This window comes from Solanum lycopersicum, chromosome 11, assembly GCF_036512215.1.
Source record: "Solanum lycopersicum chromosome 11, SLM_r2.1".
Classification (NCBI taxonomy): Eukaryota; Viridiplantae; Streptophyta; class Magnoliopsida; order Solanales; family Solanaceae; genus Solanum; species Solanum lycopersicum.
In genome coordinates, this window is record NC_090810.1 from 4,130,912 (window position 1) to 4,142,305 (window position 11,394).

The 11,394-nt window shown below is 36.3% G+C and overlaps 1 protein-coding gene across 4 annotated transcripts; it reads left to right on the top strand.

Moving 5' to 3' along the window:
- The first annotated feature begins 478 nt into the window (after nucleotides 1-478).
- LOC101268535 (uncharacterized) lies at nucleotides 479-10,903 on the top strand. Of its 4 annotated transcripts, none has more exons than XM_026028070.2 (22): nucleotides 479-564; nucleotides 1,406-1,933; nucleotides 2,831-3,048; nucleotides 3,134-3,190; nucleotides 3,285-3,419; nucleotides 3,881-3,999; nucleotides 4,082-4,387; nucleotides 4,748-4,835; nucleotides 4,927-5,032; nucleotides 5,122-5,235; nucleotides 5,859-6,022; nucleotides 6,134-6,248; nucleotides 6,893-7,117; nucleotides 7,225-7,415; nucleotides 8,144-8,311; nucleotides 8,400-8,505; nucleotides 8,612-8,749; nucleotides 9,073-9,234; nucleotides 9,331-9,531; nucleotides 9,643-9,837; nucleotides 9,922-9,993; nucleotides 10,434-10,903. In XM_026028070.2, the coding sequence occupies exons 1-22, from the start codon at nucleotides 538-540 to the stop codon at nucleotides 10,584-10,586; spliced, it is 3,588 nt and encodes a 1,195-aa protein (XP_025883855.1). In that variant the 5' UTR covers nucleotides 479-537; the 3' UTR covers nucleotides 10,587-10,903. The 4 variants fall into 4 exon arrangements, with proteins under 4 accessions (XP_025883855.1, XP_069147607.1, XP_069147605.1 ...); XM_069291504.1 differs by lacking the exon at nucleotides 479-564 and adding an exon at nucleotides 566-967; XM_069291505.1 differs by lacking the exons at nucleotides 479-564; nucleotides 1,406-1,933 and adding an exon at nucleotides 566-967.
- Nucleotides 10,904-11,394: the final 491 nt, after the last annotated feature.

Genomic DNA, 11,394 nt, shown 5'->3' on the forward strand with positions numbered 1-11,394 from the left:
AAAATAAATAAAAATGACCACTTATTTTTATTAAAAAAAATAATATTTTTCCTCGTACCATATATAACCTAAGCTTTAATTAAGTAAATTTCTTGTGTTTAACCAAAACAGCTCCACCCGCGGCAAAAAACGCGCCACTAAACGACCGGCCGTTATTATAAGCCATTGCCACGTCATACTCACGTTACTTTTCTCACGTCTCCGTTATTTTTTTTTTTTTTTAAAAACATATTAAAATAATTTATAACTACATTTCAAGTTTAACAGAAAAAGAAAAAAAGAGGACAAAAAGATAAACTTAACAGAAATTCAGGAAAATTCAAATGCATGATTAAACTACGATTTATCGAGCACTAGATTAATGGCAAATTACGTTATTCATTAAAATACGTGACATAATAGATGAAACTTTTTTTTTAAGCTTAGTCAAGAAGTTTCAATTTTGAGTCGCGTATAGAAATTTATTTTTAATTGACTGAGAGAGCTGTTTAGATTAATCAAACTTTAACGGGAGTCGGAAAAAAAAGACACAATTAAATGCTTTATACAGCTAGAGTGAGAAAGGTTTTTATTTTTCTTCATCTTCTAAACTTGCTGTCACTTTTACCCTACAATAACAACAACAAGTGCATTACAATCTGTCTATGACTATGTATAATATACATAACATGCATATAAAGAAAAAAGTTGCAATCTTTTCCTTATTTTAGTCATTTTTTTCTGTCCTTTTCTTTGGCTTTTTTTAATATTATTTTTTTTGCTTTGCTTAATTTCACTACTTGTGTTATTTATGGGAAGTGAACTTTGTGTGTACACTGAATCTTTGGTTTCTTAAGCAAAGATTGTCAAATTGGGGAAATTGGGTTTTGCTTTTCTTGATTGAGTTGCTGAGGGGCAAAAAAAAGCAATCTTTAGAACTGTGATTTGCTCATCTTTCTCATTAAAGAACTGGGCTTTCTTGCTCTTTGTAAGTTCTGGATACTTCTATTGATTATTTCTGCAAACCCCATTTAGTTCCCCCCCCCCCCCCATTGTTTATGTGTATTAGATATGTTAGTGTAAAAGCCCTAATTAGATTGACTGAAATCCTTTAGCTCTGGATGATTAATGTCATATGTTAAGATTGTGTTAGTTGCTGTGTTTTCTTCACTATCATTATTACTTGTTTGATTTGTTGCGCTTGAGTTGAGGATCTTTCGGAAACAACCTCTCTACCTTGACGCGGTAGGGTAAGATTTGTGTACACTCGATCCTCTTTAAACCTTGCTTAGGGGATTTCACCGGGTTCGTTGTTGTTGTTGGCTATTGTTTGTGACATTAGGAAAAAGATTGTCTTTTTAGTTGTTTTGTGCTTGTTGTGTTTGAGTATTTGTGATAAGTTGGACAACCCCTTGATTTGAATTAGGTAGGAGATAGTGTGAAGAAGAGATTACTTACAATGTATACTCAGAGAATGCAATCTGATCCTGTTCTTGGCCGTAAAAACAATGGATTGGGCTTTGGAGTAATATGTGGTTCTAACTTTCAAGCTGGGCATTTGCCATCTGGTGTTATCCCTGGTTCAAGAACTATACCTGTGAGTGGTAGTGGTGGATATGATAATGGGTGGGGGTCGGATATGGATATTGGTTTTGATTCGGATGATGAGGTTTATGATGGATATCACTCTGTTGAAACTTCACCTCAAGATGATAAGTTTCCGAATGTTGGTACTTCAAAGAGAAAGCATTCTTTCAATGAACATATTGGTAATACCACCAATGATGAACTTCACCAGAAAATGTGGAACCATTCTGAGAGTGTGTATCCTGGTAATGAAGTTAAAAGTTCATCAAATTCTGTTGCAAGTTCTAAAACTACAACTTTGTTGCCATCTTCGATTGGTAACAAGAGTGCCTCATCCTGGGAGTCGAATGTGAAGTCTTCTAGACAGGTTTGCTGTTCTACTTTTGCTTGTTGGGTAAACAATGTAGGACTAGTGAGTGAAATCTTAGGATAGTTTCATACTTGTTGAGTGATATAAAGAACTGAAGTAATGTGAAATCTTCTAGAGATCACTTTAATGCTCAAACTGATGAATAAGACTTGAGATTTATGAATTTCCTATTTTGGGGCAAAATTATGTTAGGCCTGCTTATGTTTCTGCTTCTGCTTCTCATGAAATACAATACTTGTAGTTTATTAGTATACCCATTGCATGTCTATTAGTGAGACTCTAAAGTAACCAGGAAAGTGGAGATAAAATCTAGCAAGGTCGTTATGCTAATGTTTCAGAGGAATCCCTTTTATTCCTGAACTTATTTCTTTTGATGAGTAGGCTATTTTTATTGCCACTACTTAGGAGACCAAATATCTTGTGTTTCTATTTGACATAAGTTGCCAAGAAGGTGGACTGAAGCTTAAGCTTTTAAAATCATTTGCTAGAAGTTCAAGCCTTAAAAACCATGGTCAATACTGAATGAGGTACTTGAAGTGAATCAGGAATATCAGTAATTGTTTGAAACCAGAGGGTCTAGATGAAAAAAACTGGTGGGTATAGATGCAGCAGCTAGTTAGCATCTAAGAGGTGTCACTTATTAATGAACAATAACTTCTGGAGATTTTTCTTGAATCTAAGTAGTTTGTGTTGATAGTTAAGTGATTGAGATTCTTATTGGTTTGTTGTTTGTGGTATAAGCTCTGATCATCTGTGCCTCCATAACTGTGTCTGTGTGACTGTTATAAGGAGGATTAAGCACTCTGTTCTTCTTCTTGTATTAATCTTATATATGCGAATATGACAATATTTTACTCTTATTCTGTCTACTGATTCTGTTATGCGTTGAAGCAGATTCTGAAGTTGTCCAAAAGTGATATTCCCAGTGCACCCCCATTAGGTGGTTCATTACAGGAATGCGATCAAGTTGCTGTGCAGCGTAAAACTTTTGTGGCAGATGATATCCCCTTCCCAGAAATATCAGGTTGTTCTGTAGCAATGGATGAAGCTAAAACATATAAAACTGCAACCGCAGGTTCTACAAAAGATGGACAATCTGGTCCATCTGGAAGGTATACATCATGATATATTTCTTTTTCTGAATAATCCTCGAAGAATTTGAAGGCAAAAAAGTGACACCCTTGTTATCATTCTCAGGGCTGGTGGTGTACCTTCTAATTCTTCATCTGCCCTCTTTCCAACATATCATGCTAGGTATTTCACTCAGAGTGGTCTAAATTGTTCTAAAGTTTCTGTTAAAATTATTCAATTATTTATTATCTTCTTGTTTAATTTGAGTTGGATACAGTGGACGAGGTAGTTGGCAAGGTTTCGTTGCTTATGAGGCATGTATTCGACTATGTCTTCACTCATGGGCGAAGGGTTGCCATGAGGCTCCAGCTTTCTTGGAAAATGAATGTGCCATGTTACGAGATGCTTTTGGGTGCGTTCTGTTCCAATACTTACACTCTATTTCTGTTTCCATGTTCTATATGTTCTACCCAGTGAAAAAATATGGAAGAAGCTATATCCTGTTTGGAGTCCCAACAAGTCCTGTCTTTTACAGAATACATTAATACGCTGCAGAAATTGCAGAATTTGTCTGTTGGATTGCAAACACTGGTTTTCACAAACGGATCGCTTTAGGAAGTTCAGAAGCTGAGACTTATCTGGATACCAATAAGTTGTCTCCTTGTGATAGAAGTTTTGAATTGGACTTTATTTAATGATGACTTGGTCTCTGGTGCTGCATTCTGAGTCTATATGTTGTACTCTGTTTGATTTCCGTCACTTCCTTAGGAGCACCATTTTGCTTTGTAATGTTTTCGCATATTGTAATAGCATGTCAATTCATCCTGCACATTATTTATCTGTAATATGGAGCTTATATTACCATGATTTCAGCGCCAGGCAAGTGTTGTTACAATCGGAGGAAGAACTCTTGAGGAAAAGGTCCTTGGAACTCGTCAGTGAGGGAGCCTCGATGAAGCCAAAGAAAACTCTTGGCAAGCTGAAAGTACAAGGTTAGTGGTTTCATTTATAGTTTTGATGACTTCTCCCATAGACAAATCGGTTGTTAAACTGAAGTATATGACTATCTTGTAGTGCGAAAAGTGAAAATGGCATTGGACCCACCCACAGGATGCAGCTTTTCCACTCTGAAACCACCAAAAGTAAAACTGGAGGCTATACGTGCTCAGTTGTCCAATGTAAAATCGACCATCAGTTCTGAATGGGGAGCCATACGAAAAGTACGTGTGGCTCCAAGGGTTCCACCAAATGGTTCTTTATCACATCAAAGCTTGGCATACCTTCATGCCGGTACTCGTTATGTGAAAGACGTTTCTGGGATTTTGAAACTTGGTGTAACTAGTTTACGAAGCAGTTCAGCGTCGTATGAAGTAGTTCCAGGTATGCAATTCTTAGCTGAGTTCTTGGAGTAATAATAATTGGTACCTTTGGTTCGCTTCTTCTATTCGATTGTCCTCGGTGAATGCTAAGGCGGAAAGCATTTCTTATTGTTCCAATTACCATGGATCTAGTGAATACTTGACGACTTCTTCTGCATAGGATTTAGAATAGGAGATTTGAGGAATAATGTACTTGAGTTCAGTTCATTTCTTGCTTTGTAGGACTTCAAAATGTTTTGATATTTGAAACTTTGTGCCTAAGTTTCTGTAAAAGAAGTGATAAGTGTCTTGCCAGAAAGCCGGACGTTGCTTTACTCCTTCTAGACAATGCTTTGTAAGTTTAATTTTCATCTTGATGCAGAGACATACTTTTGTTCGTTGAGATTGAAAAGTTTACCTGAAGAGGATACAGTGAAAATGCTAGCTGGATCCGCTGAAACACATCTATTGTATGTTGGACTTGTTTGCTCAAATTTTAGATATTGCATTTTTTCCCTATTCTTGACATTGATGGTTTACATTACCAATAATATAACTCAGCTTACCGGAGGGGCTGGGGGATGACTTAATTGTTGATGTACGTGACTCAAAGGGAAACTACTGCGGCCGTGCAGTAGCTCAGGTTGCTGATATTGCTGATGATCCGGTATACTTTCTGGCTCTCATATGTAATTATTTCTGTTATTGAGGTTTAACTTATACGGTGGAACACTTAGTTTTTATTGCAAAATGCAGGGGGACAAACTCCGTTGGTGGTCCATATATCATGAGCCAGAGCATGAACTTGTTGGAAGAGTACAACTATATATAAATTATTCAACTAGTCCTGATGAAAATAGCAACACTAAGGTATAAAAATCCTGCAATAACCTTATTTTCTTCCATGCTATATGGCTGTAAGTAGACTTCCAGAAGCTAAACATTGGTCCTTCACCTACTTTTCTGAATTAACAAACACAAATTTTAACTTGCAAAACCTCAAGTATCATAGCTTTCTCTGAAGGATTTATAGATTCATGCTGTATGCCATCGCTAAGTTGCTTTATTTGAATACTTTTATAATACATTATCAAAAAAAAGTTTTATATTACCATATGCATATATAACCGTTTGTGTGGTCATCATAAAATGTAATTTGGTGAATATCAAATTCTTGTTGTTTGGAGTTCGTTTTAATAGAAATTTTGCTTTTATGTTCTCTCTGTAAGTAGTGGAAAATAAATGAACATTTTGTTTTATTATATCATCCCCTGACGATTGATGTCACTAGATAAACGTTTTTCCAGGTTTTTGCTATGGTACAAAATTTCGTAACAATGACATTGCAATATCTGTTGATATATTCTGCCATAAGCAAAACATGGAATATATTTATTTGTTCAACAATTTTTCTGTATATTTACTATTAACGGTCTGATGGATTACCAGAAGTTAGGTTTCTGGAGTTGATTTGTTGCCTGTTATTGTGTCAGTGTGGTCCTGTCGCAGAAACCGTTGCATATGATTCTGTTTTGGAAGCAGCAATGAAAGTTCAACAGTTTCAGCAGAGAAATTTGGTGCTCCATGGTCCTTGGAGATGGTTAGTAACTAAATTTGCATCATACTATGGAGTCTCGGATGCATATACAAAACTAAGGTAAGAAGGTAGATTATTTTGGAAAATCTTTCATTAATTAGCATCACTCAGAGATTTGATAAATGAAACTAATGAGGATTTCTGCTAAAAAAAATTCAAATTGCGTGTCAGATATCTTACTTATGTCATGGATGTTGCAACGCCCACAGCAGACTGTCTGAATTTGGTATATGAATTGCTGCTACCCGTGGTCTCTAAACCTAAGAATAGCCTTAGTCATCAAGAGGTAAGAGGATTTGGTTTGAACTTTCTGCTGGGAGATTTGCTTTTCTTTTGGATTTGCTTAAGTGACTTCTTCCATATACTTATTCAAAGCAATAACAGTATATCCTGCGAAAATAAAAAACCATCATATTTGTGGTCAGAAAAGATGGGACTTTTTAAATTAAACTATAATACTTGGTATTTGCAGTTGTTACTTGTTGGTTTGGCTTCTACAAACATAAGTTTCTGTGGTTCTATCATACGGTCTCTTGTCTCGTATGCTTTCACATCGCCAACCCCCTACGCCCATACCTCTCTTCCCACCTCGCGGACAAGAAAAAGCGAAATGTTGAAAACGGAACTACATCGAATAAGTGGTTTTATTTGTTTTTTCTTTTTCTTTTTGAGGATGGTAACAATTTATTTTTTGTTTTTAAACACTTCTAATCTGTTCCACTTTTTGTCCTATATTTTGATTTTCATTTCCAGATTCACTTTTCTTTCAGTTTTTTAACATGCATTTTTTTACGAAGTATTTTTAACATGTCATGCAAATGCAAGTTTGTGGTTCAGAATCAACTGTTATTTTACTACTTTTCAGTGTCCGTGATTACAAAACCTGCTTGTATTCACTGCAATACTTTGCCTTCTTTTATCATGAACCAGAATCGTATTCTAGGAGAAGTTTCTGAAAAGATCGAGCTGATTGTTGCTCTAGTTTTTGAGAACTACAAGTCTTTAGACGAATCATTACCATCAGGGATGGAAGATGTGTTCAAACCTGCTACTGGAGTTGCTGCTCCTGCACTGTCTCCTGCTTTGAAGCTGTATAGTCTTCTTAATGATATTCTTTCTCCAGAGGCCCAGTTGAAACTATGCAGATATTTTCAGGTTAGAGACTTTCTTCGTACTTTCTTCTTTCTTTCAAGGAATGGAAGATGTGAAACAGTCCTTTTCTTCTGTAAGCTGTCTCACTTCTGCACATTATTTTTGGGTAGACTGCTGCGAAGAAAAGATCCAGAAGACACTTGGCGGAAACAGATGAATTTGTCTCCAACAACAATGACAATATATTGATGGATCCCATGGCTCGCTCCACAGCTTACCAGAAGATGGTATCACTTTGTTCGAATATCAGAAATGAAGTTCGTACAGACATAAAGATCAATAATCAAAATATACTTCCGAGGTACCCTACCTTTCCCCCTCCCTCACTAGAGTGTGACTTCCTGTGTCATTCAGCTATAAAGCTAGAAGGTTAGATGGTCATATTGGTCTTTTGTAGTTAGCTGGCCTTTTTTCTAGTTTTCAGATTTTGACTGCTCAATCTATTATCCTGTTTTTCTTGCTACTTTGGATAATTTCTCATACAATAAAAATAACCATCAAGCCTCAGCCATTAAGCTAGTTGGATTCAACTTTATGAATCGTCACTGTCCATGTCACTCTAGTTAAATGAAACCCCTCTCAATCACAGTCTATTTACTGGTCTACTCTAAGTTGTAAGCTCTGTCTTTTATTCAAAGCATGGCAATTTGGTAATAAAAGGTGTGAACCATTTGTTTGCATATATTTGTGGAACTGGGCAGCTTGTTTAGGAACTTAGGCTCTTTGTGCTTTGTGGTCAGCATGAGGTAATAAAAGGTGTGAAGCATTTGTTTGCATATATCCGTCTTCGTGTATTTTGTTGTTCTTGTGCAAGCCTTTCTACGGAATTAAAAAATCTCTGGATGTTGCCATGTTGTCTATTCAGGACACGAGAAATCATCTTTCTCTTGGATCTAATATGATATGATATAAAGAAAGACATTTAGGAAAGGCAGGGAAAGATATTCTGATAGCATGTAGATCTGTTATTAGACAATTACTATATGGAATGCCAATTCTCACAGCTATTTCTGGATTAATCTTCTGTAGTTTCCTAGACCTCCCAAATCTTTCATCAGCCATATACTCCGCGGAGCTATGTAGCAGATTGCGTGCATTCCTTGTTGCATGTCCTCCAACTGGTCCCTCATCTCCTGTAGCAGAACTCATTGTCGCAACAGCTGATCTTCAGAAAGATTTTAGTTACTGGAACATCAGGTAATGCATATTCGTTAGTTCAGAACTTCAGCTTATACTGCATGTCCTGCGTGTAATGATTTTGACAGAGGTGAAAATCTTTTCACAGTCCTGTCAAAGGTGGAGTTGATGCAAAGGAGTTGTTCCATCCATACATTACCCTCTGGATCAAGGAGAAACGTCTTGCTTTGCTCGAATTGTGTAAACCTGACAAGGTATGTCAATCCTCACATTGCTATGTCTAGTCAACAATATCTTCAGACGTGTTTTGTTCTGAACTTCTATCTTAGAATTCTGTACTTGACTTGGTATTATTTGCAGATAAAGTGGCCCTGTGTAGATACACAGCACTCAACAACTCCTTTTGTTGATGATATCTATGACCGACTGAAGGAGACATTAACTGAATATGATGCTGTCATAAGACGCTGGCCTGAATATCTTTTCTCGTTGGAAACTGTATGTACAAACATTGCTCTTCAAATTCTTCATCTTCAAGTCCTTTGAGCACTAAACTTGTTTTATTTTACATTAATAGCACTACAGCTTTTTGGAGGGGAGAAAAGGTTCTTCATCTTGTCTTTCCCTCTCTGTTTTGCTGTTGAGTGTTTAGCATTAGAACAATTGAGAAGTATTATATATGGTTCTAAGATCAGTGACAGGCTTAAATGAAATATGTGAAAAGAGTATGGTTATCTCATTTCCAGAAAGCAAGATTACATACCTCCAATGTCTCTTGTTACTCACTAACGACACTTGTACTTTCCTCGTCTTTTCAAAAGGCTATAGCAGATGTAGAAAAGGCGGTTATTGAAACTTTGGACAGGCAGTATGCGGATGTTTTATCTCCATTAAAGGAGAACATAATGCCCATTAAATTAGGTCTCAAGTATGTCCAGAAAATCACCAAAGGTACCGTAACTCCGTTTGCAGTCTGCAAAGAGGTGAGCTCCTTGGTCTTTTTGCAATAGCCTTGTAAATATATGATTCCGCTTTTTCTGTTTTCGACTTGCGAAAAAATAACTAGAGTTATTTTTCAGCTGGGAATTCTTTTAAATTCCATGAAGAGAATGTTGGACGTTCTACGGCCCCAAATTGAACTGCAATTCAAGTCATGGGGTTCTTGCCTGCCGGATGGAGGAAATGTCACTCCAGGAGAGCGTATCAGTGAAATTACAGTGATGTTGAGAACTAAATTCAGAGGTTATATGCAAGCAATCATGGATAAACTGGTAGAAAATGTGGGTATTCTATCAGAATGCATTACATTTTTCTGCTACCAGTATAAATTTGACTTCTTGTGTAAATTTATCGATGTTTGCAAGAGTTGTGATAATTGTTTCTGTATACAGACAAGATTGCATAGTCCCACTAAACTGAAGAAGATAATCCAAGATGCTAAGGAAGGTACACAGGAATCTGATTTACGAGTTAGGATTCAGCCGCTGAAGGATCTGCTGGATAATGCAATTGAGCAACTTCATATGGTATTTGAGACACAAGTTTTCATAATTATTTGTCGAGGCTTCTGGGATCGTATGGGGCAGGTCAGTGAATAGCTTATTTGTTATCCAATAAATATTTCCTAATGTTGTACACTCTTCAAATGATCCACTGTTGTTTAATTTCAGGATGTGCTAAAGTTTTTGGAAGAGAGAAAAGACAATAGATCTTGGTACAAAGCATCACGAGTCGCAGTATCGGTGAGTTGATGCTACATTTCTGCTCGTTAAGTCTATTTTGTGTTCTAGAATCACCACATCATTCGAACTTCAAATCATGGTATTAGCACTACACGGTTTGATACATGGATAAAGCACGGTTAAAGACAGAATTATTCTAAACACACCTAACCAAACACCACTTTTTCCACCTGGGAGATGTGTAATCTAGGGGATTGTGATTTCTGGTTCTTCATAGGTTCAAAAACTATCATATGATAATTATTGTATTTTAACATGTTTGGACTCTTGCGCTATTCTAACCCCGTGGTGCCAGCCTGACTCTCTCACTGTCATCATTTTCTTGATACACCCCAACAAAATTTTCCAACGATATCAGACATTTCCTTTTTTCCTCTTGAAATAGGAGTGGTGGAAGGTTCATGCTTTATATCTTGATGGTTCTGTTTTCGAACGTGCAGATATTAGATGACATATTTGCATCTGGAATGCAAAAGTATCTAGGCAATGTACTTCAAGAGAAAGACTTGGAACCACCTAGATCTATTGCAGATGTTCGATCCATGCTTTGTAAAGACGCAGTGAATGACAACGACAACAACTACTTCTATTAAGAGTATCGACAAAACTTGTACATATCATATACCTAATACTCCTACATAGCACTTCCTTTCTTTCTACATCGCGGAGAAAATATCAAGAATTGCAGTCTCTCTTGCACCATTCGGAGCGTAGAGATGAAGAGAGGGTTCTGTCCAATTTTGTTAGATACTCTTATCTTTTGGTTCTTCTTAATGGCTGCTATAGAGTAACTGTTCTTCATTTTTTATTCATTTAGAAAATTTGTACTACTAGTAGTAGTTTACTGAGATTGCTACAATGTATGTCAATATTATACAGAAGCAATATGTTTAGAAACTATTTTCTCAAAGTGGCTTCTTCTCGATTTGCGTTTTAGGTTTTGATGGGTAGAGTTATTTGAAGTTACTGGTATCTCGTGAAATAGTCGTGTTGCACACATGTATTTGATGATTGATGAAGTGTTTTGGGTAGTGTTCATATTAGGGAGTAAAACGCTCCTAACAGATATGGTGTCTATGATTCAAACCCGAGATCTCTGTTTATTATTGTGACTGCTAAATTATTGACCAGATGATAGCTGTCCTAGTTAATACTATGCTGTTGTTTTCTCTGTCCCAAGTTCCAGCAAAAAAAGTACTACACAAATTGGGACCCTAATCTTTTATTAATATTCAATTATTCTATTAGGCTTAATCCAAGTGGTCTATTTTTATTTTATTTTTTTCTGTTGATCTAACCATTTGAAATGGTGACAACTATATAGTAAAAATAATAGTACTTTATTTCTTCGTTTTAATTTGTTCAGTCTGATTTTAACTAGACACAAAATTTAAGTTGAAT